Raw genomic sequence first — 24,547 nt, 5'->3', positions numbered from 1 at the left:
ACTGAGAAACGCAAAAATAAAAGGCTGATGTTGGTTAATTCAGAAAAGGAATACAATTTAGAATCCGGTTAATCAATTGTAAAAGTACCTTCTAGAGCCTCAATCTTAACGCACACAAATTTATGTCAATCATTACTAAGCAAGTTTAAACCTTGAATGAATTTTCCCACGGTTATCCAGAAAGGTCACCTGAGTTTACTGTTACATGATACTATTTCCCGCCAAATAAAAATCTCGTGGACAAAATTGATGTCACCATTTTTAGCATTCAATATTGTGATCAAAGTCAAGTTCAAGTTCAACTACGCACTGTTGATCACTAAGATGCGTATCGTCTTCACACAGGAATTAATTGCTTTAAAAATATTTAAAGATCACTGTTCTAAATACAACACAAAAGTATACATTCATTGTGCGTAAATGAATATTATGCAACGACGAGTTGATGCAGCTATAGAAGTATCCCTGTTGTAGCCGAAATGTATTATTTATCCTAAAGTAATGCTAAAAATCGTGAAGAGAAAATACCGTAGACTTATTAAGCATAAGGAATGGTGAAAAGTATTTTCTTCTTTTCTTGCATATACAAGTTTTAAGACATGTAATTTTCTTTCTTTATACCTTCAGCGTTAATTTCCGTTTATTTTCACGCAAGTATGTCTCTTTTCGTAAGTTATATAAATTACAGATAAAAAAAAACCCGAGGTCATAATTAAGTATAGATTTTTATGCCCCACCTACGATAGTAGAGGGGCATTATGTTTTCTGGTCTGTGCGTCCGTTCGTTCGTCCGTTCGTTCGTCCGTCCGTCCGTCCGTCTGTCCCGCTTCAGGTTAAAGTTTTTGGTCGAGGTAGTTTTTGATGAAGTTGAAGTCCAATCAACTTCAAACTTGGTACACATGTTCCCTATGATATGATCTTTCTAATATTAATGCCAAATTAGAGATTTTACCTCAATTTCACGGTCCACTGAACATAGAAAATGATAGTGCGAGTGGGGCATTCGTGTACTGAGGACACATTCTTGTTTTTTATAAAACTTTAATGCAATTGAAAGCATTAACAACAACCTTTTGCTTTTTAAAACTTTTGTTTTGTAATCGTAAAATGGAAATGGCGTAGACTTATTAGCATAACAGATAGTGAATAATATTTTCTTTTTTACTTGTATAAAAAACTTTGAGATGTGTCACTTTTCTTTAAACTACTCTAATTTATTCAGCGTTAGTCTCCGTTTATTGTTACACAATATTATCTCTTTTAGTAAATTAAATATTTATTTACTGATAAAAAACGGAAGTCAAAATCAAATATAGTTGTTTTTGAAAATTGATTTAAATGTACAGAGTAATTAAAAGAATTAACAACAACGTTTTGATTTTGATTTTAATCTTTCATTTGTTTCAAGCAATCAGATATAAACTGATAATCAATAGACAGGAAATACAATTGTTTAATTACATTAGAAATCTCGCATACCTTGACTGTCGCGTGCCGGCATAGATCAGAAGGATTAGGGCAATTAATTACCTGGTGTGACATCGCGTCACACCAGACTGGGAGAGATGTCGCTAATACAATAAACAAAAGGTAACAGATTTACGCGGAAGTCGGAGGGAATACTCCCAAATTTCTCCGAGAATTTAGGGAGTGATGTCGGAGTTTCCTGGTGTCACACCAGGAAAATACTCGGTGTATGGAGTTTGGGATGGCTTTCGCAAAAATTGTACTGTATGGACACAACATTCAAGCTGGATACAGCTCTAAATTTGGATTGTGATTAAATAGTTGACACAGCATAGGTTTCAGACACAGAATGAATGTGGTCTAATGAACTTAAAATTTTTTTTTTTGCCTTTGAGCAATTCACTATGCTGTTGAATATTAATTCTCTCAAAAAATGTTTGAAGAAATTTTCTTTTTATTTATGAAATTTGAAATGAGAAAAATTTAAAATGTAACAAAAGGTGCTTGTTATCATGAATCAGTGAACAAGGTCTTAAAGTTTTGGTGGTCAGGTCCATACCTCAGATACTATAAGCAATAGATCTAGTATATTCAGTGTATGGAAGGACCGTCAAGTGTATATGTCCAACTGGCAGGTGTCATCTGACCTTGAACTCATTTTCATGGTTCAGTGGTTACAGTAAGGTTTTTGTGTTTTGGTCTGTTTGTCTTATACTGTATGCAATAGGTCTACCATATTTGGTGTATGGAATGATTGTAATGTGTACATGTCTAGCTGGCAGGTGTCATCTGACCATGACCGCATTTTCATGGTTCAATGGTCAAAGTTCAGTTTTTGAGTTTTGGTCTTTTTATTTAATACTTTATGCAATATGTCATGTATGTCAACTATATTTGTTGTATGGAAATATTTTTTGATGTATATGTCAATCGCACAGGTTTTATTTGACCTTGACCTCATTTTCACAGTTCATTGCTCAGTGTTAAGTTTTTGTGTTTTGGTCTGGTTTTCTTAAACTATAACCAATAGGTCAACTATATCTGTTGTTTGGAAGAATTGTTAGCTGTACATGCCTTGACCTCATTTTCATGGTTCATTGGTCAATGTTTAGTTTTCTTGGTTAATGTTAAGTTTATGTGACAGTTGTGATAAAGCTTTTTATTTAGGACTATCAACATGATTTCAATGATTAGTAAAGAAAGCGAGACATTTCAGTGTGTGCACTCTTGGTGTTTTTCTTGATAATATCAAATGCATAAATCCCAACAATTTTATGCTATTAAAAGAATTCCTCTCTGTCTGTTATTTAAAGGAAGGATACTACTGATTTATGTAGTCATTGCTAAACAGAAGAAAACATAATTATTACCTAATTTAACAGTAAGGACATTCATTTCAATATATTTTTATTACGGTTTACTTAAAGAAACTCACTACAGCTGCTGGAAATAGAGATATAGAAGCCTTAAAATTATGTCTACAGAATGGTGCAGACATTGATTATCAAGATTAAATGTAATTTCTATGTTATACTTACAGAAATGTACTACAGCTGCTTGGAAGGGAGATATAGAAGCCTTAAAATTATGTCTACAGAATGGTGCAGACATTGATTATCAAGATTAAATGTAATTTCTATGTTATACTTACAGAAACTGACTAGAGCTGCTAGGAAAGGAGATATAGATGCCTTAGAATTGAGCCTACAGAATGGTGCAGACATTGATTATCAAGATGTAAGTAAAATAGTCACATTCAAAACTACCTTATTTTAATAATTCATAGAAAAATCATTCGAAGATACAGCCTTTTATGGTACATGAACAAAAAAAGACACAAAACTACATGTTACTTAAAATTAAAGCACAGTGAAACAGTGAAAACTACAAGTAACTTCAAAATGTTGAATATTGTACATAAACACACGACAACAATTTACTTTAGAACTATAATAACAGAAGTATAAAAAATAAAAAAACAAGTTGCTTCAGAACATAACAGATTGTACACCAGCAGTATAAAACAAACAAAGTTCTACAAATTACTTCAGAACAGAACAAATTGTACACCAGCAGTATAAAACACACAACTAAAAGTTACTTCAGAACATAACAAATTGTACATAAGCAGTAAAAAAACACACAACTACAAGTTACTTCAGAACAGAACAAATTGTACATAAGAAATATAAAACACACAACTACAAATTACTTCAGAACATAGCAGATTGTACACCAGCAGCATAAAACACACAACTACAAGTTACTTCAGAACAAAACAGATTGTACACCAGTAGTATAAAACACACAACTAAAAGTTACTTCAGAACATAACAAATTGTACATAAGCAGTAAAAAAACACACAACTACAAGTTACTTCAGAACAGAACAAATTGTACATAATAAATATAAAACACACAACTACAAATTACTTCAGAACATAACAGATTGTACACCAGCAGTATAAAACACACACAACTAAAAGTTACTTCAGAACATAACAAATTGTACATAAGCAGTAAAACACACACAACTAAAAGTTACTTCAGAACAGAACAAATTGTACATAAGAAATATAAAACACACAACTACAAATTACTTCAGAACATAACAGATTGTACACCAGCAGTATAAAACACACAACTAAAAGTTACTTCAGAACTTAACAGATTGTACACAAGCAGTATAAAATACACAACTGCAAGTTACTTCAGAACAAAACAGATTATATTTGATAAAGTTCTTACTTTGAATATTTACAAGAACATTTTTTACACCAAGGTTTTACAGCGGGTGTAAAACAAATATCACACATGTATGTTATTGCTTCACTTCGACCACATTCCTTAATATATACAAAATCATGTTGTTAATTAGACAGGTTGAATGGACAACAGATAATTGTAAGAATCATATAAAGTGGGGTCTCATTTTGTTTGTCTCCTAGTGCTTAATCAGGAAATGTAACTATTTTTCATATTTCTTTGAAAAAGTTACTTTTTAAAAAATTGATCATTATTCTGAATCATGTTAATCAGACATATTTAATCATTATGTTAACAAATACTTGTTAGAATCATATAAAGTGAGATGTCATTTTACTCAGAGAATTGTAATGAATCCATTGATATAAATATTTTGTTCATTTCTTAAAAAAAAAAAAAAAAAAAAATTAACATGACATTTCTGATGGAAGTTTTGACATCTCACAAAAAAACCAGTTGTTTATTTGTTGTTTATGATCAATATAAATACAAGTGTGACTGGTCATTTTATTCAGTTTTGACCACTGATTCTTGGATATATATTTTGTTTATATTTATTACACAACATTGTCCAGTTTATCAGACAAGTTTTGATGTCAGTTGTATTATTCCAGGTTGATGGACAGACAGCATTAATGTGGGCTGCCAATGGAGGACACCTGGAGATCTGTAGACTCCTCATTGATAGAGGATGTAAGATCAACATCACAGAAACAGTATGTTATCTACTTAGTCTGATCACATTACTATTAATCTACACAAAATCATGTTGTTTATTAGACAGGTTTAATGAACAAATATTTGTAATAATTATATCAAGTGGGGTCTCATTTTACTCATATTATTGTTATAAATCAGAAAATATTACTCCTTTTCATGTTTCTTAAAAAAAATATTTGATTAAAATGAACAATTATACTGAATCTACACTAATTCCTGTTGTTAATCAGACAGTTTTAATGAACAAATATTTGTAAGAATCATATAAAGTGGGGTCTCATTTTACTTGTTTTGTTCTACTGAATCCATTGATATAATTATTTTACACATTTCTTGAAAAAAATATTTTTTTAAGATATCAGGTTTAATGGAAGTTTTGACATTTCACAACAAAACATGTTTATTTATTGTTTATATACAATATAAATACAAGTATGACTGGTCATTTTATTCAGTTTTGACCACTGATTCATGTGATATATATTTTGTTTATATTTATTACACAACATTGTCAAGTTTATCAGACAAGTTTTGATGTCAGTTGTATTATTCCAGGAGTATAGTGGAGAGACAGCATTAATCTGGGCTGTCGTGAGAGGACACCTGGATATCTGTAGACTCCTCATTGATAGAGGATGTAAGATCGACACCACAACAGTATGTTATCTACTTAGTCTGATCACATTACTATTAATCTACACTAAATCATGTTGTTAATTAGACAGTTTTAACAAACAAATATTTGTAAGAATCATATAAAGTGGGGTCTCATTTTACTTGTTTTGTTCTACTGAATCCATTGATATAATTATTTTACACATTTCTTGAAAAAAATTGTTTTTTTTAGATATCAGGTTTAATGGAAGTTTTGACATTTCACAACAAAACATGTTTATTTATTGTTTTTATACAATATAAATACAAAGTGTGACTGGTCATTTTATTTAGTTTTGACCATTGGTTCATGTGAAATATATTTTGTTTATATTTATATTACAAAACATTGTCCAGTTTATCAGACAAGTTTTAATGTCAGTTGTAGGATATGTTGTATATTATTGATATTGACAACAAAGTATTGTACATTATATAGTTACATGTTATTTGGTTATATTATAGAGAGATGGATACACAGCTTTACATTGGGCTGCTAGGAAGGGATATCTACAGATCACAAGATGTCTGGTAGAACAAGGAGGTGCAAGTCCCTTGGTTACAACACATAAGGTAATATTTTATAGTATATGACCAGTGTTCAACTATTAGGCCAGACTTTTTATTTTATCTGTTTAACAAGAACATTTGTAAAAAATTAGGGTCGAGGGGGCGAAATAAAAAAAAAAAATAATAGTGCAAAATTGGTCGAGTCGACACTTAAAATAAAAATAAAACCATTATAAGTGACTTTTATGAGCTCACCTGGCCCGAAGGGCCAAGTGAGCTTTCCCCATCACTTTGCATCCGTCGTCCGTCGTCGTTGTTAACTTTTACAAAAATCTTCTCTGAAACTACTGGGCCAAATTAAACCAAACTTGGCCACAATCATCATTGGGGTATCTAGTTTAAAAAATGTGTCCGGTGACCCGGCCAACCATTCAAGATAGCTGCCATGGCTACAAATAGAACATAGGGGTAAAATGCAGTTTTTGGCTTATAACTCAAAAACCAAAGCATTTAGAGCAAATCTGACAAGGGGGAAAATTGTTTATCAGGTCAAGATCTATCTGCCCTCAAATTTGCAGATGAATCCGACAACCCATTGTTGGGTTACTGCCCCTGAATTGGTAATTTTAGGGAATTTTTGCTGTTTTTGGTTATTATCTTGAATATTATTGTAGATAGAGATAAACTGTACACAGCAATAATGTTCAGCAAAGTAAGATTTACAAATAAGTCAACATGACCAAAATGGTCAGTTGACCCCTTAAGGAGTTATTGCCCTTTATAGTCAATTTTTAACCATTTTTCGTAAATCTTAGTAATCTTTTACAAAAATCTTCTCCTCTGAAACTACTGGTCCAAATTAATCCAAACTTGGCCACACTCATCTTTGGGGTATCTAGTTTAAAAAGTGTGTGGCATGACCCCGCCAACCAACCAAGATGGCTGCCATGGCTAAAAATAGAACATAGGGGTAAAATGCAGTTTTTGGCTTATGACTCAAAAACCAAAGCATTTAGAGTAAATCTGATGGGAAGTAAAATTGTTTATCAGGTCAAGATCTATCTGCCCTAAAAATTTGCAGATGAATCGGACAACCCGTTGTTGGGTTGCTGCCACTGAATTGTTAATTTTAAGGAAATTTTGCTGTTTTTGGTTATTATCTTGATTATTATTATAGATAGAGATAAACTGTAAACAGCAATAATGTTCAGCGAAGTAAGATTTACAAATAAGTCAACATGACCGAAATGGTCAGTTGACCCCTTTAGGAGTTATTGCCCTTTATAGTCAATTTTTAACCATTTTTCGTAAATCTTAGTAATCTTTTACAAAAATCTTCTCCTCTGAAACTACTGGGCCAAATTAATCCAAACTTATCCACAATCATCTTTGGGGTATTTAGTTTAAAAAATGTGTCCGATGCCCCGGCCATCCAACCAAGATGGCCGCCCATGCCTAATAATAGAACATAGGGGTAAAATTCAGTTTTTGGCTTATAACTCAAAAACCAAAGCGTTTAGAGCAAATCTGACATGGGGTTAAATTGTTTTTTAGGTCAAGATCTATCTGCCCTGAAATTTTCAGATAAATCGGACAACCTGTTGTTGGGTTCCTGCCCCTGAATTGGTAATTTTAAGGAAATTTTACTGTTTTTATGCCCCACCTACGATAGTAGAGGGGCATTATGTTTTCTGGTCTGTGCCTCCGTTTGTCTGTGCGTCTGTCTGTGCGTCCGTCCGTTCAGGTTAAAGTTTTTGGTCAAGGTAGTTTTTGATGAAGCTGAAGTCCAATCAACTTGAAACTTAGTACACTTGTTGCTTATGATATGATCTTTCTAATTTTAAAGCCAAATTAGACTTTTGACCCCAATTTCACGGTCCACTGAACATAGAAAATGAAAGTAGGAGTTTCAGGTTTAAGTTTTTGGTCCAGGTAGTTTTTGATGAAGCTGAAGTCCAATCAACTTGAAACTTAGTACACTTGTTGCTTATGATATGATCTTTATAATTTTAATGCCAAATTAGATTTTTATGCAGTTAAGCTGCATTATGCGAGCACCCTAGATTTGTGTTCTACCCAATAAATCCTGAAATACTCATTGTTATTATCTAGCTTGCTGCTATGTTATATATAACTAATTGAACACTTTTTTAATACTTTTTATTCTGGATTACAAAAAAAATGACCAGAAAAACCTTAAATGATCGTCTATTTATCCAAAAGTTTTAAAGTTACACATAGGAAGTAGTGCTTATTAAGAATCCTTGTGTAGTTCATTATGACTTGTGCTTTTAGCTAAGATGTCAAAGAACAATAGTATGAAATATTTAATCGCCGAAAATCCCTTAAGACAAGTAGTTTAGATTTCCCAAATGACAAAAGTCATAGGAATATTGTTTGTCATCAATACGTAGTACAACTACATCAGTAGTCTATTATATAATAAGTTCAACTGTTCATGCTGTTGGCTGCAATTTCAAATTAGAAAAAGAAATTTTCGTAGCTTTTCAATTTGGAGGCAGGTGTGCAAATTAGCGGTGGTCCGAGGTCCGCGACCTCTCACTTTTGCAAGCGGAATTTCGACTAGGATAGTTCGTTTCTAGCTACGCCCGACGTAGCCTTACATTTGAAAGAAAATAAGAAATTACTTTGCAAACCTTTTCACCATGTTCACCAAAGTCTCCAATTAAACGAGCTAAAACAGGGACTAAACTTAACTGTTTTTCTCTAGGGGCCAGCTGGGCCCCTAAGATATTTTTTTCAGGGGCCCGCTTAAAATTTTAGGAGCCCACTAATATTTATACTAAAATAAAACAAAACTGAAAATTACTTAGTATATACTTACTAACAGTGTTCCAGCTTAAATCTCAGGGCAGAAGGGTGCTAGTTTTCTGAAAGGGCACATTAGCGCAATAACCGGGATTGTATAAATTACCTTGAATATTGCTAGCTATAGGCTCAGCTGGAGAACATTAGTTGTATTTAAACCTTATTCAGAAATTAATATGTTCTTGATGTTGGTTCCAGTCAGATTTTTTTTTATCAAATTATCATACCATGAAGCAAAGAAAATCATTTTGATGTTTATGTTAACAAACTTGTACATTTGTTAAGTGCTCCCACGTTACAGGAGAATCATTCATACAAGAAGTAAAACAGGAAGTAGTCTTCATATATATATATATGTTCGAATACAAACTTCTTTGATTCTTCTTTAAATGTATGTTAATGGTATGAAACAAAACAATTTTTCTAATGAAGCCTTATTGTGAAATCCTACTTGTACTGCAGTAGTCTTGAAAATGTTTTCTGTGGTAACCATTATAATATTTGAATTATTGCCACCATCATAAGATTTGACAATATTTATTTTAGGTTGTTTCCTAACAAAATTATCTCCCTTCAAATTTTCAACTTCCTGTTGACCTTTAGACAATATGGCTCTTTCTTTGAACATTAAATATTATCTCAATCCAAGCCATCCTCTAATAGTGTTGATCAAAATATATTTTTCAATAAGTTTTTAATGAAGATTGGAAATCAAACTAGATATTGGGAATTTTATTTACGAGATTTTAAATTTCGTTTTTTGTTAAATATTTTTGTAAAAAGCGATTCAGGAACAAGTTACCGTCTAACACAGGCTTGTAATGACTCACAGGACAATAAGAAAACATCCCTTTCACGATGCTTATTGAACAGTAAAATAGAAAACACTGTTCAATAATGAAATAATCGTAGAACTAAGAAAACATGCGGAAAGAAGAAGGTATATATATATATATGCAACATCGTGACTCCGGATTGAAAACATAGCTGTTCGACTGGGTTCAGTTATTAGAAATAACCTACTGGTTTTCGGAAATACTCTATATTTCTATATCGCTTTGATAAGACAAACAGGTTTCCTTTTGGGAACAGTCTTTGTTAATATCGCGGGGGAAAGGGTACAAATGGGATTTACTTCAATTTTTTTACAGTCGCCAGCTGGGCGACCATGATGACTAAATATATTCGCCCAGCCGAAAATCTGGTCGCCTCGGGCGCCCGGGCGAGCGTTAAGTTTAGTCCCTGGCTAAAAACTTATTTTTATCATTATTATTCTTGACGGCGATGTTCATTTTGTTCAACCGCTAGCTTTATACAGAAAATCGCCGACAAATATTGTATAAATTCGAGTAAAATCGTATCTGATTGACAAAAACAACATTGTAAACACATAACAATGGCGGCCGTGAAGACAAAATTCTACAAAATCGGATCCGATTCTGGAAGCGGATAAGGTTAATTCCGGGTTTGGTGATCATTTACAAAATAAATCCAAGCAGGTGAAAAAATACATCTATGCATGGTAAATGAATATAAACACTAGTATTGTAAACCAAAAGATATATGTAAAAGAAAGAAAAAGCAGATTTTTTTTTTATTCAGAAACTCAAAATTACTTTTTGACAAATTTTAATTTAAAAATCCAATACAACGTGACAGCTGGGAACAGTATATCTAACAATATACATATTCATGGTCACAGTCTAAATTTTCTTTACAAATGAAAAATTATGATAATGCATGTGAGATGCTTTTAAAGTGTAAACATATTACTGCAATTTTGAGGGGTTATTTGTTTTTTTTCTCAATTTTGAAGGGTCAATTTAAGTAGCTGAAAGTTTCATTCTTTAATTTCACAAATAATGCAACTATATTATATATACCTTAATGTAAGTAAATCATATGATATATAGGTGGCATTCTTTGGGCCACTCTACCCCCTCCTGTTTGATAACTAGGAAACGGTCGAGCTCTCCACCCCTAAACCATATGAGGGACAGATCCAGGATTTTAGGTTAGGAGGGAGGCAAACTTAAATTTTTGCTGAGCAGAGCGAGGCTAAAAAAAAATTGATGTAAAATTATCGGAATATTCTTTATTAAGCTGAGAACAACCCATGCTTTGCAAATTTAATGGGGGTGCAGGCCCACAACCCTCCCCCGTCTGAATCCGCCCCTGCATATATTCAAGTATAGGACAATATGATAAATAAAAAATGAAATATAAGGGGAGTCCCTGGAGTTACCCCACCCCCTCCTGTTTGATAACTTGGAAACAGTCGAGCTCCCCACCCCTAAACCATATGAATGACAGATCCAGGATTTTAGGTTAGGAGGGGCGCAAACTTAAATTTTCGCCGAGCAGAGCGAGGCTAAAAAAAAATTGATGTAAAATTATCGGAATATGCTTTATTAAGCTAGAAATGGTCGAGATCCCCATCCCTAAACCATATAATATACTCATGTATGGGACAATATAACAAATCAGATGAAAGATAGGGGGAGTCCCTGAGGTCACTGTTCACCCTCCTGTTTGAGAACTTGGAAATGGTCAAGATCCTTACCCCTAAACCATATATACTCATGTATGGGACAATATAACAAATTAAATGAAATTTAGGGGAAGTCCCTGTGGTCATCCCAACCCTCCTGTTTGAGAACTTGGAAATGGTCGAGATCCTCACACCAAAACAATAAATATTCATGTATGGATCAATATAACTAATTAAATGAAATATAGGGGGAGTCCCTTGGGTCACCTTACCCCTCCTGTTTGAGAACTTGGAAACCAATGATATCCCCACCCCTAAACCATATATATTCATGTATGGGACAATATAACAAATAAAATGAAATGTAGGGGAAGTCCCTAGGGTCACCCTATCCCCAGTGGCGGATCCAGAAATTTTCATAAGTTGGGCCCACTGACTGACCTAAGAGGGGCCCGCTCCAGTCACGCTTCAGTGATTCCCTATATAAGCAACCAAATTTTTTCCCAAAAAGGGGGGGCCGGGCCCCCTGCCCCCCTAAATCCTCTGCCTACCCTTACCTGTTTGAAAACTTGAAAACAGTTGAGATCCCCACCCCTAAATTATATATCTATTCATATGTATGGGACAAAATAACAAATCATTTACATTTACTATGGGCAAGTCAGTCAGACCTCACCTTTGATCCCTGTTGTAGTGAACATTTGTCTGATTCGTGTCTCATAACTTTTGTACTATAGAACACAAACTCAGTTTTCTTTCCAGGGAAACCAGTCCATTCATACTATTACATGTTCATACTAAGTCAAATTGAACTTCTAGCAGTCAAATAAAACCAAGGTTAACTACCAAGTAAAACAACTGCAATCATTGGGAACTTGTACCACTGCAGACTCACCATAAAAAATATACATTGATATATGCATTGCTTTTGAAACCTTGATAACATATGAATTATTTGCCTTAATAAATAAATCATTAGATAAACATGAATGTACTATATATGAATGTTTAATGTTGAGGCAACATTGCCACAGTTTTCATAATTATGGTTGCCTTGGTTTTTGGTTAACTGCCTTCAGCGCTTACAGCGCTTTGATTTACCCAATTTAACGGTCCATTGAACATGAAAAATGATAGTGCGAGTGGGGCATCCGTGTACTTTGGACAAATTCTTGTTGGTTATTATCTGATAAACTGTAAACAGTAATAATGTTCAGCAAAGTAAGATTTACAAATAAGTCAACATGACCGAAATGGTCAGTTGACCCATATAGGAGTTATTGCCCTTTATAGTCAATTTTTAACCATTTTTCGTAAATCTTAGTAATCTTTTACAAAAATCTTCTCCTCTGAAACTACTGGACCAAATTAAACCAAACTTGGCCACAATCATTATTAGGGTATCTTGTTTTAAAAATGTGTCCAATGACCCAGCCATCCAACCAAGATGGCCGCCCATGCCTAATAATAGAACATAGGGGTAAAATTCAGTTTTTGGCTTATAACTCAAAAACCAAAGCGTTTAGAGCAAATCTGACATGGGGTTAAATTGTTTTTCAGGTCAAGATCTATCTGCCCTGAAATTTTCAGATAAATCGGACAACCCGTTGTTGGGTTCCTGCCCCTGAATTGGTAATTTTAAGGAAATCTTACTGTTTTTATGCCCCACCTACGACAGTAGAGGGGCATTATGTTTTCTGGTCTGTGCCTGCGTTCGTCTGTGCGTCTGTCTGTGCGTCCGTCTGTTCAGGTTAAAGTTTTTGGTCAAGGTAGTTTTTGATGAAGCTGAAGTCCAATCAACTTGAAACTTAGTACACTTGTTGCTTATGATATGATCTTTCTAATTTTAAAGCCAAATTAGACTTTTGACCCCAATTTCACGGTCCACTGAACATAGAAAATGAAAGTAGGAGTTTCAGGTTAAAGTTTTTGGTCAAGGTAGTTTTTGATGAAGCTGAAGTCCAATCAACTTGAAACTTAGTACACTTGTTGCTTATGATATGATCTTTATAATTTTAATGCCAAATTAGATTTTTTACCCAATTTAACGTTCCATTGAACATGAAAAATGATAGTGCGAGTGGGGCATCCGTGTACTTTGGACACATTCTTGTTGGTTATTATATGATAAACTGTAAACAGAAATAATGTTCAGCAAAGTAAGATTTACAAATAAGTCAACATGACCGAAATGGTCAGTTGACCCATATAGGAGTTATTGCCCTTTATAGTCAATTTTTAACCATTTTTCGTAAATCTTAGTAATCTTTTACAAAAATCTTCTCCTCTGAAATACTGGGCCAAATTAAACCAAACTTGGCCACAATCATTATTAGGGTATCTTGTTTTAAAAATGTGTCCGATGACCCGGCCATCCAACCAAGATGGCCACCATGGCTAAAAATAGAACATAGGGGTAAAATTCAGTTTTTGGCTTATAACTCAAAAACCAAAGCGTTTAGAGCAAATCTGACATGGGGTTAAATTGTTTTTCAGGTCAAGATCTATCTGCCCTGAAATTTTCAGATAAATCGGACAACCCGTTGTTGGGTTCCTGCCCCTGAATTGGTAATTTTAAGGAAATCTTACTGTTTTTATGCCCCACCTACGACAGTAGAGGGGCATTATGTTTTCTGGTCTGTGCCTGCGTTCGTCTGTGCGTCTGTCTGTGCGTCCGTCTGTTCAGGTTAAAGTTTTTGGTCAAGGTAGTTTTTGATGAAGCTGAAGTCCAATCAACTTGAAACTTAGTACACTTGTTGCTTATGATATGATCTTTCTAATTTTAAAGCCAAATTAGACTTTTGACCCCAATTTCACGGTCCACTGAACATAGAAAATGAAAGTAGGAGTTTCAGGTTAAAGTTTTTGGTCAAGGTAGTTTTTGATGAAGCTGAAGTCCAATCAACTTGAAACTTAGTACACTTGTTGCTTATGATATGATCTTTATAATTTTAATGCCAAATTAGATTTTTTACCCAATTTAACGGTCCATTGAACATGAAAAATGATAGTGCGAGTGGGGCATCCGTGTACTTTGGACACATTCTTGTTGGTTATTATATGATAAACTGTAAACAGAAATAATGTTCAGCAAAGTAAGATTTACAAATAAGTCAACATGACCGAAATGGTCAGTTGACCCATATAGGAGTTATTGCCCTTTATAGTCAATTTTTAACCATTTTTCGTAAATCTTAGTAATCTTTTAAAAAAATCTTCTCCTCTGAAATACTGGGCCAAATTAAACCAAACTTGGCCACAATCATTATTAGGGTATCTTGTTTTAAAAATGTGTCCGATGACCCGGCCATCCAACCAAGATGGCCACCATGGCTAAAAATAGAACATAGGGGTAAAATTCAGTTTTTGGCTTATAACTCAAAAACCAAAGCGTTTAGAGCAAATCTGATTTGGGGTTAAATTGTTTATCAGGTCAAGATCTATCTGCCTGGAAATTTTCAGATAAATCGGACAACCCATTGTTGGGTTGCTGCCCCTGAATTGGTAATTTTAAGGAAATTTTGCTGTTTTTATACGACCGCAAAAATTTTAATTTTTTGGTTGTATATTGCTATCACGTTGGCGTCGTTGTTGTCGTCCGAATACTTTTAGTTTTCGCACTCTAACTTTAGTAAAAGTGAATAGAAATCAATGAAATTTTAACACAAGGTTTATGACCACAAAAGGAAGGTTGGGATTGATTTTGGGAGTTTTGGTCCCAACATTTTAGGATTTAGGGGCCAAAAAGGGCCCAAATAAGCATTTTCTTGGTTTTCGCACTATAACTTTAGTTTAAGTGAATAGAAATCTATGAAATTTTGACACAAGGTTTATGACCACAAAAGAAAGGTTGTAGATTCTTAACTTTTGGTCATGTTTTCAAATTGGTCTACATTAAGGTCCAAAGGGTCCAAAATTAAACTTAGTTTGATTTTGACAAAAAATGAATCGGTTGGGTTCTTTGATATGTTGAATCTAAAAATGTACTTAGATTCTTGATTATTGGCCCAGTTTTCAAGTTGGTCCAAATCTGGGTCCAAAATTAAACTTTGTTTGATTTCATCAAAAATTGAATAAATGGGGTTCTTTGATATGCCAAATCTAACTGTGTATGTTGATTCTTCATTTTTGGTCCCGTTTTCAAATTGGCCTACATTAAGGTCCAAAGGGTCCATACTTGCCCCAACCGTTCAGGGTTCAACCTCTGCGGTTGTATAAAGCTACGCCCTGCGGAGCATCTGGTTGATTATGGGCCCAGTTTTCAAGTTGGTCCAAATCAGGATTCCATATCAAGTATTGTGCAATAGCAAGAAATTTTCAATTGCACAGTATTGCACAATAGCAAGAAATATCTAATTGCACAATATTGTGCAATAGCAATTAATTTTTATTGGAGTTATCTTTCTTTGTATAGAATAGTAGTTGATAATATATGTTGGAAATTTGCCAGACATGACTATGATGTCATTTTCTATTTTAATTTGACAATAACTTTATGTAAATAACTTCATTGGAAATTTGCCAATATAAAATGTTGCTGATGAAGCTTTTTTTCCTTATCTTATCTAAAATGTTTTTAGATAATGTATGTTGGACATTTGCCAGACATGACTATGATGTCATTTTCTATTTTTATTTGCCAATAACTTTATGTAAATAACTTCATTGGAAATTTGCCAATATAAAATGTTGCTTATGAAGTTTTTTTTATTGTTTTATACAATAAACAATGAATATTCACTTTTACTACCAACCAATCTTTACCATTCAGTGATAACAAGCACTTTATTTTACATTTTAATATTCTATGATGTATTTAAAAGAGTAGTTATTGTTGCAAACTCCATTAGAAATTTGAATTGATATCAGTTTTGGAAAAAAGGAAACGGAGATGTGAAAAAAAAGGGGGTGTTTCTCATTTCAGATTTCATAAATAAAAAGAAAATTTCTTCAAACATTTTTTTCAGAGGATTAATATTCAACAGCATAGTGAATTGCTCAAAGGCAAAAAGAAACTTTTAAGTTCATTAGACCACATTCGTTCTGTGTCAGAAACCTATGCTGTGTCATGATCAACTATTTAATTTTAGATTTAAAAAGTTTGAAGAAGAAATCTTTAATTGATTTGTAAAATCTTGACATTTGTTTTGTGTAAAAAAAAACATGTAATGTCAAAAATTTGATCACAATCCAAATTCAGAGCTGTATCACGCTTGAATGTTATGTCCATACTTGCCCCAACTGTTCAGGGTTCGACCTCTGCGGTCGTATAAAGCTGTGCCCTGCGGAGCACCTGGTTGGTTATTGTCTTGAATATTATTATAGATAGAGATAAACTGTAAACAGCAATAATGTTCAGCAAAGTAAGATTTACAAATAAGTCAAGATGACCGAAATGGTCGATTGACCCCCAAAGGAGTTATTGTCCTTTATAGTCAATTTTCAACAATTTTTATAAAATTTGTAAATTTTTACTAACATTTTCTACTGAAACTACTGGGCCAAGTTCATCATAGATAGAGATAATTGTAAGCAGCAAGGATGTTCAGTAAAGTAAGATGTACAAACACATCACCATCACCAAAATACAATTTTGTCATGAATCCATCTGATTCCTTTGTTTAATAGTCACATAGACCAAGGTGAGCGACACAGGCTCTTTAGAGGCTCTAGTTTTTGTTTTTTTTTAGAATTTATCAAAATACGAGAACAATGAAATGAGAACAGACCAGCATATTAACCCAGAAGGGTTAACCAGAGACATATATAAACTATATATGTCTCTGGTTAACCCTTCTATTAATATAAACTTAAAAACTATGCTTTGATTCTGTATTTCCACTAATATAGATCCATGGCACCACTCAAATATATCAACCTCGCTGCATATACCCTATATATGTTTATACCAGTCACCCAGTCAGGAACCTCTTAGTGTATGCAGAGACATATATATACACATGGGTATATATGTCTATATACACATGTGTATATGTCTATGTGTATATGTCTCTGGTGTAATAGTCCTAGAGTTAAGCAACTTTAACCTATAAATTGAAACAATGCTTATACATGGAAATATATACATTAATCAAGAAGATCTAACCAAAAGTATGTTAATGCGTGTGGAATGCGTAATTTTCCCTTTTGGGATCAATTTTTGTCTGTCAGCAGTGCCATTCATGCGTCTGTAGTCATTATCGCAAGAATCCGGATTTCAGTCATAGCGGGTCTGTTTCCGATGAAATCCCGATTCCGATCCATAGTTCTACAAATTTAAATGTCGGACGAAGAAAAATTTACAAAAATAAATGATGTTTGATATGCTATTTGGAAAGGAATATGACGTTTCTAATGCAATACATGCATATGGATGACAAGTTTACTTGAGGCTAATTTCATCAAGTTCTGATGAAGTAATAACTGATTTTGCCGAAAGTTAGAATGATTTGATGTACCGTCACTCTCGTGTAACTTGGCAAGTAAGAAAAGCATGCCACCAGCTTAAAAATCTTTTAGAAGAAAATATATCGTTTATGCCTTGAATTTCTTTACTTTTAAATGAAAATTGCTGTTTCATTGACTTGGTAAAAATTAAATATTACCGATAACGAAATTGACTGAAAGCGAGTATCGTGAACAACACATTTTATTTTTTTCTGAGGATTTCGTAACAGTCGGCGGGAAAAATAATAATAAAAGTAAGAATCACTACTTTTATTTTTTATTCTAAAATCGGGAAAGGTGGAGTCGGCGGATCTCGTTAAATAGATAATAAAAAAAGTCTGGCCTTAAGTAATGAATCACTAAAATGATGTATAAGATATGGTTGGATTCTATTTAAAGGCTATATAGTTAAAAGTCATATGATTATTTAAATTGGATTTAAAATATGAAAAAGTTATATAGACTTGAATGTCTAAATTTTACTATAAAACACAAGAACATAGACTATCATACTGGCTGTAATTAAAGTCAGTGTAAACAAACAAATTGTCAAACAAAACTTTAGTTTAAGTAAATAGAAATGTATGAAATTTAAACACAAGGTTTATGACCATGAAAGGAAGGTTGGGATTGATTTTGGAGGTTTTGGTCTCAACAGTTTAGGAATTAGGGGCCAAAAAGGGCCCAAATAAGCATTTTCTAGGTTTTCGCACTATAACTTTAGTTTAAATAAATAGAAATCAGTGATGTTTTGACACAAAGTTTATGACCACAAAAGGAAGGTTGGGATTGATTTTTGGAGATGAGATCCCAACAGTTTAGGAATAAGAACCAAAAAGGGGCCCAAATAAGTATTTTTCTTGTTTTTTGCACCATAACTTCAGTATAAGTAAATAGAAATCTATGAAATTAAAACACAAGGTTTATGACCATAAAAGGAAGGTTGGGATTGATTTTGAGAGTTTTGGTCCAAACAGATTAGGAATAAGGGGCCCAAAGGGTTGAAAATTAAACTTTGTTCGATTTCATCGAAAGTTAAATAATAGGGGTTCTTTGATATGCCAAATCTAACTGTGTATGTAGATTCTTAATTTTTGGTCCGGTTTTTAAATTGGTCTACATTAAGGTCCAAAGGTTCAAAAATTAAACTTAGTTTGATTTTAACAAGAATTGAATCCTTTGGGTTCTTTGATATTCTGAATCGAAAAATGTACTTACATTTTTTATTTTTGGCCCAGTTTTCAAGTTGGTCCAAAATTATTATATTAAAGTCATAAGAAACGAGTGACCGGTGAAAAATTATGTTCTTCCAATTCTTGAACCAATGCATACACACATCATAAACTTAGTCTTCTGTGCACGAATTTATCATTTTTTTCGTGTAAATTTCGTATAATCGTCAATTTTTTTTTCAATCGGTCAGTGTTGTTATGAAAATATGGCAGGTAATTAAAGTTTGTGTTTTGAAGCCGAAGTTTAACGATGGTCACCTGTTTGTCAACAATCGACAAAAAATAAACAAAAAAGCATGGAAAGAGAGCACGTGTTTAACAGGTGTATTCAGATAATAGTTTATTTTAAGGACATCCATGCGTATTGTGATCACCGGAGTTTTACGAGATGGGTTACACTGAGGTCACTTTGCATACGGAAAATGTGTCGGGGGAATTGGTTGCTGGAAGCAAGCAATTAAAATAAAGTAAACTTCTTCTAAATATGAATAAATTAAAGAATTTTCTTCAGAAAAAAGTATATGTACATAAGTTTTATAATGAAAACTATCCATTGAGTTATAAAATACATATGCATTATTTTTTTTGATTTGAGGTTTCTTATGACTTTAAGTGTTGTGCAATAGCAAGAAATTTTCAATTGCACAGTACTCAGCAATAGCAAGAAATCTTCAATTGCACAGTATTGCGCAATAGCAAGAAATATTCAATTGCACAGTATTGTGCAATAGCAAGAAATTTCTAATTGCACAATATTGTGCATAGCAAGAAATTTTCAATTGGAGTTATCTTTCTTTGTCCAGAATGTAGTAGTTGAATCAACTTAAATCATTGTTTAAACAATATGAAATGTATATTCACTTTTACTACCAACTGATAAATTAAAACAATCTTTACCATTCAGTTATAACAAGCACTTTTTTACATTTTAATATTTTATGATGTATTTAATTGAGTAGTTATTGTTGCAAACTCCATTAGAAATTTGAATTAAGATCAGTTTTTGAATAAGGGAAAGGAGGATGTGAAAAAAATGGGGGGGAGGGGGGGGGGAGGGCAATTTTTCTCATTTCAGATTTTCAAACATTTTTTTGAGAGGATTAATATTCAACAGCATAGTGAATTGCTCAAAGGCAAAAAAAAAATTAAGTTCATTAAACCACATTCATTCTGTGTCAGAAACCTATGCTGCGTCAACTATTTAATCACAATCCAAATTTAGAGCTGAATCCAGCTTGAATGTTGTGTCCATACTTGCCCCAACTGTTCAGGGTTCAACCTCTGCAGTCGTATAAAGCTGCGCCCTGTGGAGCATCTGGTTGTTCATTTATGTCCATTTTTAAATCACAGCATCCACAATTGTATGGCGGACTAATATTTTTTTTTTAATAACGTCATCTGAGTTCCTCATCTCAAGGTCCATTAGGGATCCTGACCCCGATATAGAAGGCTCAGGATTGGGTATACAGATATAGGAGGGTGTAAATCGGATATTCAAATATAGAAGGGTGTGGTGGGGGTATACAGGTATAGGAGGGTGTGGATTTGGTATACAGATATAGGAGGTTGTGGAGGGGTATATAGATATAGAAGGGTCTGGATGGGATATGCAGATTAGAAAATCTTGAATGGAAGAAAAAAACATTGAAAATGGAGAGAAATTGGTGAAAAATATAAAGATTAGAGAATAATATGTGTGTGTTGAAATATAAAGATTAGAGAATAATATTTGTGTGTTGAAATATAAAGATTAGAGAATAATATTTGTGTGTTCAAATATAAAGGACTTGAATAATATGTCTAAAAAATTAGAAAAGATAGTTAAAAATGAAGACCCCCTAAAGTCCCACATCCCTTATGTAGAAATAAGGATGCATTTACCAATCTTTAAACTGCAGATCGAGCTTTTATTCATATGCTTTATAAACAAAAGTAAAAAGCCTATTTAAAGTATTCAAACAATTGTGAAAAATAATCTAAATGTTGTCTCATCAGTTATATTTGATGAAGGAATATAATCCTTGTTAGCATCTTTAAAAAAAAAACTCCACTCAGTTGTTACTTATACTAATTGTAAGATTTGTGTTACAAAAATCTTCTTTGTAGTTAGTCCACACCAATTTAATTCCTTGTTCGATGGACCCGCCCGCACCTATTTTTTTCAAAACAGATTTTTGTCGAGCCTGCAACTTTTGTTGCAGAAAGCTCGACATAGGGATAGTGATCCGGCGGCGGCGGCGGCGGTGTTAGCTAACTTCTTAAAAGCTTTATATTTTAGAAGGTGGAAGACCTGGATGCTTCATACTTTGTATATAGATGCCTCATGTTACGAAGTTTCCGTCACTCACATGTCCAATGTCCTTGACCTCATTTTCATGGTTCAGTGACCACTTGAAAAAAAAAGTTCAGATTTTTTGTAATGTTGAATTCTCTCTTATTATAAGTAAAAGGATAACTATATTTGATATGTGAGTACCTTGAAAAGTCCTCATGTCTGTCAGACAGTTTTCACTTGACCTCGACCTCATTTCATGGATCAGTGAACAAGGTTAAGTTTTGGTGGTCAAGTCCATATCTCAGATACTGCAAGCAATAGGGCTAGTATATTCGGTGTGTGGAAGGACTGTAAGGTGTACATGTCCAACTGGCAGGTGTCATCTGACCTTGACCTCATTTTCATGGTTCAGTGGTTATAGTTAAATTTTTGTGTTTTGGTCTGTTTTTCTCATACTATATGCAATAGGTCTACTATATTTGTTGTATGGAATGATTGTAAAAGAAGAGGGACGAAAGACACCAAAGGGACAGTCAAACTCGTAAATCTAAAACAAACTGACAACGCCATGGCTAAAATGAAAAAGACAAACAGAAAAACAATAGTACACATGACACATTGACAACATAGAAAACTAAAGAATAAATATTTGGTGTATGGAAATATTTTATGATCTTTATGTTAGTCACACAGGTTTTATTTGACCGTGGCCTCATTTTCATGGTTCATTTCACAGTGTTAAGTTTTTGTGTTTTGGTCTATTTTTCTTAAACTATAAGTAATAGGTCAACTATATATGTTGTATAGAAGCATTGTTAGATGAACATGTCTGCCTGGCATGGTTCATCTGACCTTGACCTCATTTTCAAGGTTCATTGGTCTTTGTTTAGATATCTTGGTTAATGTTAAGTTTATGTGACAGTTGTAATAAAGCTTAGCTTTATACTTAGGACTATCAACATAATATCAATGATTAGTATAGAAGGCGAGACATTTCAGCGTGTGCACTCTTGTTTTATTTTTATTATATTCCCGCTTCCTGCATCAGGAAATGTAATCATGTCCATTTCCCAAACTGTTTTTAACAGGATTTTTGTGACAAAAATGTCGGTTATTGATTTGGGGATGTACGGTGGGCGGCCAGCGGGCGGCAATCAAATGTTGTCCGTGCATTAACTCATGAACCAAAGCTTTTAAAATTTTAATATTTTGTTACTGACAACTAAATGAAGGTCAAGTTCAATAATGGCGATTTTGACTTTTACCATTCAGGAGTTATGGTTCTTGAAAGATTGAAAATTGAGTTTCCAGTCGTGTCCATGCATTTACACATGAACTGTTCTACCAAAGCTTTCCAAATTTTAATATGTTGTTACCAATGACAAAATGGAGGTCAAGTTCAATAATGACGATTTTGACTTTTACAATTCAGGAGTGGTTCTTGAAAGATTGAAAAATTGAGTTTCCAGTCGTATCCGTGCATTTACACATGAACTGTTCTACCAAAGCTCCCCAAATTCTAATATATTGTTACTGATGACAAAATGGAGGTCAAGTTCAATAATGACGATTTTGACTTTTACCGTTCAGGAGTTATGGTTCTTGAAAGATTGAAAAATGGTGTTTCCAGTCGTGTCCATGCATTTTCTCATGAACCATTCAACCAAAGCTTTTGAAATTTTTATATGTTGTTAGTGATGACAGAATAGAGGTCAAGTTCAATAATGACGATTTTTACCGTTCAGGAGTTATGGTTCTTGAAAGATCATAAAATGGCGTTTCCATTGACGTTGTTGCATTTACTCATGAACCATTCAATCTAAGCTTTTCAAATTTTAATATGTTGATACTGACTACAAAATGGAGGTCCAATTTGATATTGACGATTTTCACTTTCACCATTTATCAGTAATGGTTCTTCTGATATTGCCAGGACACAAATAAATGTTAATAAATCCGGTTTGCTGTCGTTGTGACAACCTCTTGTTTGTAAATATTATAAAAAGATCTCAACATTTGTTTTTAAAATCACAGTTTAACCTTTATATAATGATTTTAAACCTATAAGCACCCCACAACACTGTAAATATCTGTGAGAATATTTGTTTCAGCATGAAATCAATTTATTCCAAGAAGGAGTGCTCCGATATAAATATAACAGGGGAAATACCTGTACAGAACAAAACATTGGTTTCTTTCCCCCTGACTTATATTCCCTATCAAAAATTGTTCGTTGTTGAAATAAAGTATAAAGAACTTTTGAAGGATTTGCCTTCAACTGCAATTATAATGTATGCTGACGGTCATACCCGCTGCAGGTTTGTGCACCTGTCCTGATTGATTCAGGGACCTATCGTTCAGCAGTTATCGTTTGTTGTTGTGGTTCATTGATATTTTCCCGTTTGGAAATATAAATTAGACCGTTGGGTTTCCTGTTCGAATTGTGTACAATACTAAGTTGTGGTCCCTTATAGCTTGCTGTTTGGTCTGGATCAAAGCTCTGTGTAAAAGGCCGTACTTTGATCTATGTTTGTTAAATTATCAGGTTATCCCTCAGACAAGGGCCTTGAAGGGGTCATTTTACCATGTTTACTGTTGTAGAAAAGAAAACAGAAATACTAAGGATTTGTATAGTGCTACTATACAAAACCTTTGAAAACTTAGAATTCTTTACTCAAAAAGAGAAATACATTATATTTGAAACAACTTTTCTAAAAGAGGGGTCCACTTATTTTGAATAATATTAAACTGTTAAAGTAAATGTGTTAACATGGTTAAAGTCCAGGAATATTACAAAATTCTTGGACATGTTTTGACCATTTAATACCATATAGATATTATAGTTCTTTGGGAAAATATTAGCTCTTTTGTACTAAAAGTGTTTTTCCAAAAAAAAAATATATTATAACTTATATTGACTCCTCATAAAAGGGATATTCATAACATTAAGGTGTTGTTCTGAACCTGATTATGACTTGGATGGAGAATTGTCTCATTGTCAGTCACACATACATAGACTAGATTTAATTATTCAGTTATTTCTTTTTGAACAGGGAAAAAATACTTCATAAATTAAAGAAACGTCAAGGTACAAGTGATAAATCAAGTTTTAATATATTCAAAACCTACTCATGCTACTATTTTATGTTTTATACC

General features: G+C 33.3%; 2 protein-coding genes across 2 annotated transcripts in view; both read left to right on the top strand.

The window, feature by feature from the left end:
- The window catches only part of LOC134691346 (uncharacterized), a 193,419-nt gene that overhangs the window by 118,222 nt on the left and 50,650 nt on the right, over window positions 1–24,547 (top strand). Inside the window, exon 2 of the mRNA XM_063551815.1 lies at window positions 6,073–6,180. The gene's annotated coding sequence lies outside the window, so the exon portion shown is untranslated. The remainder of the gene's footprint in view (window positions 1–6,072; window positions 6,181–24,547) is intronic.
- Window positions 1,654–10,118, top strand: LOC134690191 (kinase D-interacting substrate of 220 kDa-like). Its single transcript, XM_063550168.1, has 6 exons — window positions 1,654–1,731; window positions 3,121–3,204; window positions 4,848–4,949; window positions 5,509–5,610; window positions 6,073–6,180; window positions 10,098–10,118. The coding sequence occupies exons 1-6, from the start codon at window positions 1,654–1,656 to the stop codon at window positions 10,116–10,118; spliced, it is 495 nt and encodes a 164-aa protein (XP_063406238.1).

Source organism: Mytilus trossulus, chromosome 11 (genome assembly GCF_036588685.1).
Source record: "Mytilus trossulus isolate FHL-02 chromosome 11, PNRI_Mtr1.1.1.hap1, whole genome shotgun sequence".
In the NCBI taxonomy this organism is placed as follows: Eukaryota; Metazoa; Mollusca; class Bivalvia; order Mytilida; family Mytilidae; genus Mytilus; species Mytilus trossulus.
This window is presented reverse-complemented; position numbering and strand designations above follow the sequence as displayed.